The sequence below is a fragment of the Watersipora subatra genome, chromosome 5 (assembly GCF_963576615.1).
Source record: "Watersipora subatra chromosome 5, tzWatSuba1.1, whole genome shotgun sequence".
Taxonomy (NCBI): domain Eukaryota; kingdom Metazoa; phylum Bryozoa; class Gymnolaemata; order Cheilostomatida; family Watersiporidae; genus Watersipora; species Watersipora subatra.
The window spans coordinates 30382268-30396868 of NC_088712.1; the positions used below are offsets into that span (position 1 = coordinate 30382268).

Sequence of the window (14601 nt, forward strand, 5' to 3'; positions counted from 1 at the left end):
TCATGTTAACGTTTCATGCCAAAGTAATTTCTTTTTACTCAGATCTATTTGAACCCATAAAAATTCCTGATCAACGGGCGAATTTGTGCGGTGTGCAATAATATCCTGACTAGCCCTGTTTTCTAACCCAAGTATAGTATGTTGATCAACCATTCTTTAACACACTAACATATTTCCAGACATCGGCAAGTTAAGCTTTTGACTCGCCATCATTTCAGAAAAACACTGAGTTTTTAATTCAGAGCTAAACATATGAGATTCCTCTATGTACATTTATTTATATACATAAAGTGTCCAATGACTCGGCGATTAAAATATTTCAGGTATGCATGCGCAAGAAAAAAGCATACTTCAAAGATAATATACAATGTGTAGGAAATTTGCAACATCGACTCAGAAAAAAATCATTCATTCAAGATTTTTGAAGGCTGCAAGACATTCCAACGGGATGGCCACTATATAGTTTAATACAACATTTGCAATCATCATGGGTGACAAAGATACAGAAAAAGATGGTGGATCTAAGAGGCATAATATCATTGTCAAGTAGAATCTAACTTAGTCGAGAGATTAATAGGTTGTGAAGTTGGGGACAGATTGTTATACATGGCATTACCATGGCCATGAGAATTTGACAAGTTGAGCCCGTGTAATGGGTCATTATAGCGAATGACCTCATTTCCTGTATGAGCAGGTCGTATAAGCAGAGCTCTAGTACTGGCAGGCAACCCCATCGTCGTATTTGTTTCAAAAATGCTTTCGACGACGGAGCCTTCGCTGTCTACTTCGCTCAATTGAGCTTGTTCCATTTCACTGGAGACTGAATTAGGGGCTACAGATTTGTTTGTTGGTAGAGTCTGAACTAAATTTGCTGGTATGCTTGGTAACCTATGCGATCCAATGCCGACAGCCGAAACCATTCCAGGAGTAGCTAAAGGGCTGCTTCCAACACATTTATAGCCCATGTAGATGAGAGGCGTGGCAGATGCACTAGAACTAGGCTGTGAATTTATGATGCGCTCAGGAGACGATGTGGTTGCCACAGTGTTAACCGCTCCCAATGAGGCTTGGAAAAAAGAAGATGCTGTCTGAGGTGTAACAGTGCTGATTGCAACTTTTCCGGCCATTACATCACCGTTAGCTGTTGGATGCCTTTTCTAGAATATTCAACATACAAAAATTCGATGCTCGCAAATCATAGCTATAAAATTATGCATAGATATTCCGGATTTTCATAATTTTATAGTAATCAGCATTTTAGCAGGGGTGCTAATTGTATGAATCCCCTATTATCTTCCCTGTTTGCGGTTACAAGGCAAAGTTTGTCAAGTTCCCAGCTTTAACAATCTTGTCATAAGTTAAGCCTGATGGGGACTGCATCGGAGGCCTATCAAAGATGAACAGAACACTGCTATGTAAAGATGGTAACATCACAATGCATGAGATAATGAAAGCATTGTGGCCAAGCAAGGTCATTCCTAACCGTTTAGAAACAAATTCAATTATTTTATTGCTGTCAATTGTTGAAACTATGGGACCATCCATCAAGCCCGGTTCATGACTGGACAAGGCATAAATGGGAGATTAGTTTGAGCCATCTCCAACTTTCCCATTTATGCCTTTTCCTTATGTCAGGTAAATCCACCAGTAACAACTTTTGTGTACATGAAGGTCGTCAAAATGACTTCAATTCAATATAGTAACTCTGATTGGTCCTTAACGCACCTCTGATTGGTCCTTAACACACCTCTGATTGGTTCTTAACACACCTCTGATTGGTTCTTAACAGACCTCTGATTGGTTCTTACCACACCTCTGATTGGTTCTTAACACACCTCTGATTGGTTCTTACCACACCTCTGATTGGTTCTTAACACACTTCTGTTGGTTCTTACCACACCTCGGATTGGTTCTTAACACACCTCTGATTGGTTCTTACCCCACCTCTGATTGGTTCTTACCACACCTCTGATTGGTTCTTAAAACACCTCTGATTAGTTCTTAACACACCTCTGATTGGTTCTTACCACACCTCTGATTGGTTCTTAACACACTTCTGTTGGTTCTTACCACACCTCTGATTGGTTCTTAACACACCTCTGATTGGTTCTTACCCCACCTCTGACTAGTTCTTACCCCACTTCTGATTGGTTCTTACCCCACTTCTGATTGGTTCTTACCCCACCTCTGATTGTTTCTTAACACACCTCTGATTGTTTCTTACCACACCTCTGATTGGTTCTTACTACACCTAGTTTTACTGTATGTATATATAAACTTTTATTGACATTAGTGATCAGCAAGAAAAATGAAAAACATCAGGAATTATTGAGCAAGTAAAACTCCATTTAATTCAATAGGTTTAAACGTAACAATTTGGAGAGATCTTTTATTATCTTGGGCCTCTGCAAAGGCTGAAACGTTTAGTACAGCAAAACTATGCAAAATCCTCAACGCGTTTCCTGCATTCTATGTATGACTTGGAAGAGATTAGAAAACTTCAGAGCCTTTTCGAGATATGAAACGGTTGGTGAGTTTGATCCGAGTTTTGGGTTTAGAGCATTGAGTAGCTTGTAACTCTTTGTAATTAGAGAACAAAATATTTTTATTTATTTATTTAATGAAAAGGGTATACTTTAAGATTTAAAATGATGTATAGATTTATGCTTTTAAAGACAAGCTGAGATGAGATCTTTCAATTAACGACGAACTTGGGGTTGCCAATTCGTACTTTTGATGCTGTTGGAACGTGAATGCTAGGAGCTTATCATCCACCTCTCTTTACTTATCAGAATCTGATATAGGCCTATCCTATACACCTGTTATAATTGCACAATGTATACAGCTCAGTGTACACTAGCCGATATGCTCATATTGTATTTAAGCCAAATTCTGTGCTAATCATTTTGCACTGTAAGTGATCACTTCAGCGACAATGTAAGTGATATGCCCAGTAAGCTTTATTCTTCGCCTTCATTCTTACTGGTTGAAAAGGTGAGTGCTCAAAGCATAAACTTTCTTCATTTCAGAAGTCAAGGTCGAGGAGACTAGATTCAATTAAAAATCTGACAGTGCAGAGTTATTTCAATAGAGTCATGGATCCTTTTATAATAATATTTGTCGTACGGATTTTAACCCCTTTTACATTTAAAATTTCTAATTTCCTTTTGATTTATTAAATTTTTAAGCTTACCCAGTTGAAATAATTTTCGAATTCTTTTTTGCTATGAAAAAACCAGCTAATTTAAATGACGGCCATTTTGGAATAGAAAATGCACTTTTGTCTATATTTATTGCATGCCCACTGAAATACAAACATTTCTATTAACAATCCGACTAGGAGCAACAGCTGCTTTCAACTACATCGCTGAGACAAATATTAAAACCGCTACTTCTTGCGTGTTTCAGCAAATGGCCATAACCTGTTGAAGTAAAACCCATTGCGTATTCGTAACTCAAGTGTTTATCAGTGTTCCAAATTAGAAGAAATATATCCCACTTCGTTTATAATGTCAATATCACAAAACACCGCGCTGGAACGCATATTGATCTACTGCCATTGCAGATGTACAGCCTCTGGCTAAATGAAACACAAACTGACTTCATCTTTGTGAGAAATTAACTGTCGAGATGTTATTGTGCTGTTGTTGCTATCTATTATTACTATTATTATTAGTAGTATTACTATTATTATAATTCATCAACAGGCAGTTTTATACTTCATTAGCCATTGCGGCCAGCCATTGCTGCCAGCCATTCCTACTTTCAGTTTCAGAGCTGCTATGGTACACCAGCACTTCAACCAGTCTAATAGCCAGTTTATATAATATTTAGTGTAAGCGCTTTTAATACTGTCTACACCCTTCATTAGCTGTTAGTAGAACTCAAATGCTGTGTGATTGTACGCCAGGTCACAGTTCATTATTGTCTCCTCTCTACTGTAGATGACACACTTCTGTAGTTAACTGGCGTTTTATCTTTTCAGCTTTTATTGTTCCTTTTTTACTCTAAATTATGTATTTTATTATTATTCTCAACTATTATGCCATGTCCAGCATTGATTTTATATAAAATTTTTAGACATGTAACCTGATCGTATTTATAAATTACATAGACTGAGGCCTACAGAAGACTAACTTATAGAGATGTAACTAGACACCTGGTCATATTAATAAATTACATAGACTGAGGTCCACAGAAGACTAACATAGAACTATCAGTGGCTTATACCGGTTCGATGAGCAATGATGCTGTCGGTCCTGCCGAGTTTCCATTGCTTGTAGAACTGTATGGAGCTGATGAAACAGATGTGGGCTCAGACTTGGGCTGGTGCACCGCAGGAGCTGACAGTGGGTGCACAGCGCTGTCGACCGGCAGCACTGCTGCGGGAACAGGCTTTATCGGTGTTGGTATAATTGGCTTTGAAACCAGCCCAGGCTGTGGCTTGACACCTTCAATACCCTCCAATGGTCGAATTTTTGGAGGCCGGCCTCGCTTTCTATAAAAAAAAACAGGAGCCGCTAAAAACTTGTCCAACTTATCTGCGAGAGAAACTATCTGTAAACTATTTGTTTATCGCATTGCAGTGATTGCACATCATGTAATCTGACCACGCGCTTACAAGAAAGCCTGCGATGATAAACTGCACACCTCCAACCCGTTGGCTATGGTCACATTAATGGTAATGCCTAACACAAAGCTGACTGGAAGAGTTTTCTAGAACAAATCTACTGATATCCAATTCCGGTGAATGAGTAGACTTGATCAAGAAATTAAGGCATGATGATGATGTAGGAGGCAATAAACACTTCATAAAAAAAGAGATAGTTTTGATTATTTTATAAAAGTCTGGAAATGGATAAAATTGGTGATTTGAAAATTGTAGAACGCAAGCTAAGCCCTAAGGTTTACGGCTACCCAAACTGTATCCAGCTGCGTTTATTCATTTACAATCCGTGCTGTACTTGAGACTCGAGAGACATTTTGAATATGAGCTGCGTGTGATCACCATATATATTCTATATAACACCGCGCATCAATCTATTGATGTAGAGATATATCGTAAAGACAACTCCACAAGGAGACAAAAAGATTTTAATTTATCGTATGAGAGTGCGATTGAAACACATGCTGATTGAAACATATGCTACCAATCAGCACTCAAATAGGCATATTGGAAGGCTAGCCCGTAACAGGTCGATTAGATATATTAGTGGATGATAAACACAAATTGAATCCAACAACGAATGCTTCTCGCATTGAAAATGTCCCTAATGATTATAGGTATGGCGTCAGCGAGGGTAAAGTGGATGATTGAGCTCATCTCCCAGCTAGTTTCTACATATAGCGAGCCGCCCATGATTAGCATACTGCAAGTATGCGGTGTTAGGAATTTGGGGGCTAACTGAAGCCATCAGTATTATAACTAGTGTGTAAACAAGCTTATAACATCAGCATAGCGCAGCTCTCCGCTAAAACTGCCGGCAAACTATAGATGGGCCCCTAACATATGAAAGTATTCCTACAGCGGCGAGGTCATTAGCCTAACGCTTGATCGTTAGCCTAAGACCTCAGCTGCAGGAATCTTCTGTTTGCGGCTGCTCATAGATTAGCAGGCGAAGCGTGTTTAGCCTTAGAACTATAAAACAATCTACGGTCATGTATTGGCCACCAGCTAATTGAATACTATCACAACATACATGTATGAACCTGCAATATCTCACAAATTTTATTGTTTTTCATTAGGGCTACGAGAGTATGGAAAGAAATGTGCAGCAAATGTATAGCGGGATTCAGGAGGATCCGTAGAGGCAACAGGTATTACAACGTGAATAAAACTCGGGAAAGGCCATGAAAAAATATGATGCCGTAGAATGGCAGCTAAGTGCCGATGTCACGAGCTTTCAATATTAAATGTTTAAATGAAAACCTCATGTATGTCAATAATTTAGTCTCGCAGCAAAAAGAAAGCTTTTTTTCTCAAAACTTTGAGGTACCAGTTTCTAACTAGCAATGCATTTCTTTATCAACTTGATGCGAATGAATAACCTCAAAAAAGGGACAACATTTGGAATGAATTCTCACAGTTACGTTCAAAGGGATGTACGCAACGAAGGCTACCTTTTAGGTTTTAATGGATCCACAGGGTCACTATTGTCGGCTGCACTGGTAGAGGTGGTGGGACGGGAGCGTTTCCTTGAGAGAACTGACGAGGCCTGGGTTGTCTCCTCCGGTGCTGATGGACAAGTTGTTGGTAAAGATGGTGTGGCGATGAGAGGAGGTTTCGTAAGGGAATTCCTCTTTTCACTGGGAGCTATGCCCGATGTCTCTGCGCCATTAGTGTTCAAATCAGGAACGAGCTGCACCTACAAAAAGAAATGTTGGGGACCATCTGGACTGACTGTATTTACCATTGCTATTACTCCTTCAGCAATTACTCCTTCAGCCACACTAGAACACAGTAAATCAATAATAACTTAACCACACTTCAATGTGATACGAAAAATTACATAGGAATTACATAGATGAATGTAGGTGTGCAGTTGGTGCATATTATAGACAGGGATTATCAGTTGCACGTGATGATAATCTATGGTTATGTATGCAGAACAATGAGTTGCTCTAGCAAAGAGAAATCAATGTAAGTTCGTTGGCAACTTTTGGCAAGCCTGCCTTGCTAGCATTACGGCAGAGCACCATGACCGTAGTGATCGACCTCCTGGCCACCACGGTCACAGGGCCACATGCGTGATCGACTTCCTGGCCACCACGGTCACAGGGCCGAGCCATCCAGACACAGGAGAAGGCTCGGCCAATGTTGAGGACGCCTGGATGACTGAGAAGACCGCAATAAAAAAATCGAACGCAGGACAAAGAAAAAGGGACGGAGGGTAAAAAGAAAGAAAGTATATGAAAGGAGCACGAAATGATTAAGGCATAGTTGTATCTGCACACTTACACTGAAATAGACGGCGTAAGGACAATGTACATGGTTTTATTGAAAATATTTGTATTTTCAATATATATATTTCAATTTTCAATATATATATCAGTATATTTGTGAACATATTTCGACTAATGAGGTTGCATGAAAGTGTAAACAGAAGCGCATCTTGTTCAACTCCGTCACATTTGAGCCGTTTTGAGAGGGATTCCAACCTACAGCCTTTTTCATGATGGCTGCGGTTAACTGTTCATTTTTGAATTTTTAGGAGCTTATAATCATATTTCCACATATTTTGAACCTACAACACGGCAGAGTAAGACATGGTAAATTTTTTGATACCAAATAACTGTAATGTGAATTTTGTTGCGAGTCAACCTTTAAAGTACATCATTACATAAAGTGAATCACACATACATAAAGTGAATCACACATACATAAAGTGAATCACACATACATAAAGTGAATCACACATATATAAAGTGAATCACACATACATAAAGTGAATCACACATACATAAAGTGAATCACACATACATAAAGTGAATCACACATACATAAAGTGAATCACACATACATAAAGTGAATCACACATACATAAAGTGAATCACACATACATAAAGTGTATCACACATACATAAAGTGAATCACACATACATAAAGTGAATCACACATATATAAAGTGAATCACACATACATAAAGTGAATCACACATACATAAAGTGAATCACACATATATAAAGTGAATCACACATACATAAAGTGAATCACACATACATAAAGTGAATCACACATACATAAAGTGAATCACACATACATAAAGTGAATCACACATACATAAAGTGTATCACACATACATAAAGTGAATCACACATACATAAAGTGAATCACACATATATAAAGTGAATCACACATACATAAAGTGAATCACACATACATAAAGTGAATCACACATATATAAAGTGAATCACACATACATAAAGTGAATCACACATACATAAAGTGAATCACACATACATAAAGTGAATCACACATACATAAAGTGAATCACACATACATAAAGTGAATCACACATACATAAAGTGAATCACACATATATAAAGTGAATCACACATACATAAAGTGAATCACACATACATAAAGTGAATCACACATATATAAAGTGAATCACACATATATAAAGTGAATCACACATACACGTGTATAAAATAAGACCTTTATCGCTATTCATGCACACAGCAATCTATGAAAGGCATGGAAATGACAAGTGCTTCAGACCTAAAATTACTATGGAGAAAAGACAATTACTAGGTTTTTTTAAAACGAGTTACAAAGCTTGAGAAACCGAAAAATAACTTTATACAAAGCAGTGAAAAAGAAATAGGTCTGTTTGAAGACGGGTTAGTCAAAAGTGTCCAGTTTCTACAATTATCCAATGACCTGCATGAACATATCTATACCAACAATGACTTACACTAACAATGACTTACACTAAAAATGACCTCCACCAATGATGACTTACACCAATGATGACTTACACCAATGATGACTTACACCAATGATGACTTACACCAATGATGATTTACACTAACAATGACCTACACTCACAATAAGCCAGCCATTTGCAACTGTTAATCACCTGAAAACTCACATAATATGAGGAACCTCTTATCTTGAATAGCTTTCATGAAATACAATAAAGTCCAACCCGAAGCAGTTAAACCTCGACTTATGACTAGCTCAGCACGCGAATTTTTAAAAGTTTGATGTGAAAATCGACCAAATGTTTGTATGCGACACCTGTAACAAATTGCTACTTAAAGAATAGAGAAAGCGTAATATTATTATGCTTTATTAGTTATCTTGAGGTGTTGACTGATGTTCTATAAAAAGAATCAAGGAGATTGACCCACTAGAAGCTGAGATATAGCCAGCCAAACACAGGTCTACCTAATAGAGAATCAGAGGAAAACCCTTCGAAAATCCCGAAAACTGTGACGTATGAAATCGACTTAATGGTCATGTGCCGGAGTTGCGCACCCTTACCACCGTTATGTATAATGATTGTTTTGGCTACGAGATGTGAAACGCTTTTCGCGATAGTAAATAATTTACAGACTAGCTCTGGTTTCTCAGAAAAATCAACCAAACATTGTGTGGTGAAGGCATTGGCCCACAATCCCTCGTCATGATTTTTCAAAGCAGAAGAGCAGATTGTGACTATTGTGCTTCAAATTTTAACTCGATCTCCACGGATATGCTCCGAAGATCATCTGTTCAACGAATGGCGCGTGTGTAGTCTATATGCGATGTCTGCGAGTTGCAGTTTGTTTAGAATAAGAAATAGGAATGGGACTTTTTGTTCCTTCATCATTTTTCTACTGTGTATCTACTGCAGCATTCAGTTGATTTTCATGATTATCGTCATTATTAACAGACTGTAAGTTCACTACAGCCATAATCTTAAAAAGACTAACTTGACCGTGCTGCTCTTGCTATAAGAAAAGAAAACGATAACTTTTGATTTTTCTATTGATCTATTATCTTATCTATGATTATTTTTTATGATTTATATAATAATCATAATGCATATTATACAAAATAATAATATAACTGCGTATGGAATAAATGATGTAACTAATATAATTTGTAGAAAATTCCAAATGATAACCGGGATTGATGATTGATTTAATTGATTCCATTTATTAGCGATAGTTAAAAAAATCTGAACAACGCTAAAGATGAGTCTGAATAGGGAAGCTAAGTAGGAGAACAACAAAACTGAGCTGAACTAGCAAGATAGCGAAATGTTTCGAAATAATAGATGCGTGTAATTATTTTATGCTAAAACTAATCTACACGTCAGAGGGACTGGTTCGGAATTCTAGGAGCGATGATTGTTAGGCCCAATTTGATTGTTCTATACTTCCGGGGATTAAACTAATTAAAACGCCGTGATTGTTATAGGAGAGCACATTAGTTGGCTTAATTGACCAATGGCACACAAGTCGATTTCATACGTCATATATTGATGATTACCAAAAACACTTGTTTTGTTGTAGACCTGTGTTTGGCTGGCTATATCTCAGCTTCTGGTTGGTCAATCTCCTTGATTCTTTTTTTAGAACATCAGTCAAAACCTCAAGATGAATAATAAAGCATAATAATATTATGCTTTCTCTATTCTTTAAGATAAGAAATTTGTTTAAGCATGGCAGTTTTGCAAATAAAAACAACTACAAACAATTATTTACAGCTTGATTCTACCGAGACGGAATACTAGTTCTAAAACCAGAGGAGAGCCTAAAAAACTAGATTGAGTAGAACTGTTTGTTGTTTGTTGAAAAACAGTATAAGACAATATTTTCCTTAAAATTAAAGGAAAATTTAATGGAAAAACGAGCAAAAATCTTTAGACAAATTCTTCAATATGACAATCCATAGTAAATATATACTTCAACATATGACAATCCATAGTAAATATATACTTCAATAAATGACAATCCATAGTAAATATATACTTCAATAAATGACAATCCATAGTAAATATATACTTCAACACATGACAATCCATAGTAAATATATACTTCAACATATGACAATCCATAGTAAATATATACTTCAACATATGACAATCTATAGTAAATATATACTTCAATAAATGACAATCCATAGTAAATATATACTTCAACATATGACAATCCATAGTAAATATATACTTCAACATATGACAATCCATAGTAAATATATGCTTCAGTATATGACAATCCATAGTAAATATATGCTTCAGTATATGACAATCCGAAGTAAATATGTACTTCAACATATCTTGTGAGTAACTTACCTGCTCCTTTAAGAAGTCAAATTCAGGTTTTGACTGTATGACACTCTTACTACAAAACAAGCACATTTGACTATGAAAAATAAATCTTGTACTTCCTGTTTTGTGAACACCCAAATAAAGTGCAGATCATGATAAATGCGCATAAACTGCACAGGGTTGTAAAAGATGAGAATACAAAATCTTGCCGAGGGCAACTTGGAACGTTGAGAAATTAATTCAGATTCAGGTTCAAAAACTGCTAGTATTTTATTTTACAGAAACATGACGGCTTCAATTTTAATATATATAGTATATATATATATATATATCAAAATATAGTATATATAATATATATATCAAATTATAGTATATATATTAAAATATAGTATGTATAGTATATATCAAAATATAGTATATATATCAAAATATAGTATATATATCAAAATATAGTATATATATCAAAATATAGTATATATATATCAAAATATAGTATATATATAAAATATAGTATATGTAGTATATCAAAACATAGTATATATAGTATATATATAAAAATATAGCATATGTACATGTAGTATATATATCAAAATATAGTATATATAATGAATATCAAAATATAGTATATATAATATATATCAAAATATAGTATATATATACTATATATACTATATATAGTATATACGATATATAGCATATTGTATATACTATATATATAGTATATACAATGTATATCAACAACAAAAATGTTTAAATTTTTAAACTGATCGTATGGTATCCTAACAATATTTTACAAATCTTCCAATTTATTTCGAGACTAGCCTTGACACATTGCCATAATATCTCTTCCATAAATTTGTGAAGCAGCGTCTTTATGTTCCAATTACTTGATTTGCGCATAGCTTTCTTTTTGCAAACATCAATTCAACAACTGTTATTACCACAACTGTGATTTATTGTGCCAAACTAATATCACAATAAATCACTACCTGGAATTACAAATGATAAAATCTATGTTAACAAATTTCACTGCTTTTGTGCGTTTCTTAATTTGCATAAACGATGTGCTTCCATATTTTTGGCTGATTTCATCCGAACTGCACATGTATCTGCTTGATGCCTTCCGCTAGGTCACTATTACTAAATATTTGGCTTCATAGTTCTGTCTGGTTTCTGAGCAGTAGCCTCTCGAACACCCGCAAGCAGGTTCCCTATACAAAAATGAAGGAAATCCTGGGCATTGCCGGACTCACAGCCAGCAACACATAAATCTGACAACCCTTCGTTGCTCAAATGTTGTGTGCTTTCATTTAAATAGAACAAAAACTCAATTTTACTTTTAAGAGCTTACAGTGGTCTACTCAAAAATCTTAATCCGAAATACCATACATTGGAGTTGCCTTTCCTTATCACACCTTCATCGAGTCAGGGATGTTTTGTCCCTAGTGTAAAGTACGGCGTCATGGTACCAGAAAGAAGCAAGAAAGTTGGTCGCAAGCTGACCAAACTAGAGTGGGCAGAGCTGGCTTTAGAATAACCAGACCAGAGAGGGAGACAGGAGACAAGACAGCTGATACACACCCTATTCATTCAGAGCTGTTGACTGAAGAAGGAGATGGGAGACAAGACAGCTGATATACACCCTATTCATTCAGAGCAGTTGACTGGAGAGGATGACGGGAGACAAGACAGCTGATACACACCCTATTCATTCAGAGCTGTTGACTGGAGAGGATGACGGGAGACAAGACAGCTGATACAGACCCTATTATTCAGAGCAGTTGACTGGGGAGGGTGACGGGAGACAGGACAGCTGATACACACCCTATTCATTCAGAGCAGTTGACTGGAGAGGGTGACGGGAGACAAGACAGCTGATACAGACCCTATTCATTCAGAACAGTTGACTGGAGAGGGTGACGGGAGACAAGACAGCTGATAGACCCTATTCATTCAGAGCAGTTGACTGGAGAGGGTGACGGGAGACAAGACAGCTGATACAGACCCTATTCATCCAGAGCAGTTGACTGGAGAGGATGACGGGAGACAAGACAGCTGATACACACCCTATTCATTCAGAACAGTTATCAGAGTTGCTCAGGCAATTAGAAGTACCAAAAAGTGCAAAAAAGCTTGATATTCTTTGGGAGACTGTTTAATTTATGTGAGTGGCGATCAGAAATGAAAAGTTATCTTCTTCTTTTCAATAAGTAATTGCCAACTTTCACCTGATTGTGTTGTAAAATAATTCCTAACAACTCCAGACCTTTCCAGTGATGACTTTGAAACAGATCTTTCAATTCTCGTGAACTTGTGCAAATTGTTTTCATCTAAATTTAATAATTTTTATATAACTTGTATTTGAATATTCTTATATCGATGTTTGGCATATGAGATATTTCAAATATTTCTAAACAGTTGTATATTTGGAAGAGGTTGGGTGAGGTAACCAGAAACAGTAAGGAAACTTCAACACTGAAGGACTGAATCATAAACGAATGAAACATGTGAAGAGATTTCAGTACACATTGGAGGAACTTGTAGGTAAGCTCTGACATACTTAATTTTAAAACAGTTCAAATATTATTCATGACGCAAGTTGCAGCAGGCATAAGACTGCAATTTTCACAGGCTGCTTATAGAAATTGTCTTCTCCTTTGAACCTCAACCCAAAGAATAGTTTTAAACAATGTAAATGTTTTCATGATTAGACATGTGCTGCTCACCAATTTGTTGCTTTTAGGTATTTTCCATAGGCATATAAACCTAGGTTATATATCTATGGTATTTTCATACATGTAAAGATAAACTTGGCAAAATAGATCAGGGGATAAAAAGAGCCGTAAAATAATATCTTTGGTATATATATAGTGTATCCACTGGATAGTGTGTCCACTGGAAAGTGTGTTCACTAGATAGCGTGTCCACTAGATAGTTTTGTCCTTTATGAACAAATATGATGAACATGCAATATTAGACATCTTTTTGACTAAATCCATCAAAATGTATAGTAAAAGCCTGGACTTACATGTAGATGTGCAGTGCAGTGGTGTGAGAAATAAACTGGGCCTTTTTGTTGAAAAATTAAGGTTCTCATTTACAACATTGTTAGTAATTGTGAACTTAGTCAATAGCCATAAATTATATATTAAATTAATCCTCATCTTTTCCTGAATTCAAACATGTAAACTAAACTGTTAAAAAATTATGTTTGTGGATGATTTTGCAGACTAAATTCTGAACATTTCATTTTAATGGTTGAAGATGACAATCTGTACAGATATGATAACACACCACAGATATGATCACACTCTGTACAGATATGATCACACTCTGTACAGATATGATAATACACCACAGATATGATCACACTCTGTACAGATATGATCACACTCTGTACAGATATGATCACACTCTGTACAGATATGATCACACTCTGTACAGATATGATCACACTCTGTACAGATATGATAACACACCACAGATATGATCACACTCTGTACAGATATGATCACACTCTGTACAGATATGATCAAACTCTGTACAGATATGATCACACTTTGTACAGATATGATCACACTCTGTACAGACATGATCAAACTCTGTACAGATATGATCACAATCTGTACAGATATGATCACACTCTGTACAGATATGATCAAACTATGTACAGATATGATCACACTCTGTACAGATATGATCCCACTCTATACAGATATGATCACACACTACAGATATGATCACACTCTGTACAGATATGATCACACTCTATACAAATATGATCACACTCTGTACATATATGATCACACTCTATACAGATATGATCACACTCTGTACA

General features: G+C 36.2%; 1 protein-coding gene across 2 annotated transcripts in view; it reads right to left on the bottom strand.

Moving 5' to 3' along the window:
* Window positions 1-277: 277 nt before the first annotated feature.
* Window positions 278-14601, bottom strand: part of LOC137396369 (uncharacterized) — a 31741-nt gene continuing 17417 nt past the window's right edge. For both annotated transcript variants that reach the window (XM_068082615.1, XM_068082616.1), the window contains exons 5-8: window positions 10788-10836; window positions 6121-6365; window positions 4231-4498; window positions 278-1157 (exon numbers count right to left, since the gene is read on the bottom strand). In XM_068082615.1, the coding sequence (XP_067938716.1) occupies window positions 543-1157; window positions 4231-4498; window positions 6121-6365; window positions 10788-10836 (1177 nt within the window). In that variant the 3' untranslated portion in view covers window positions 278-542. The remainder of the gene's footprint in view (window positions 1158-4230; window positions 4499-6120; window positions 6366-10787; window positions 10837-14601) is intronic.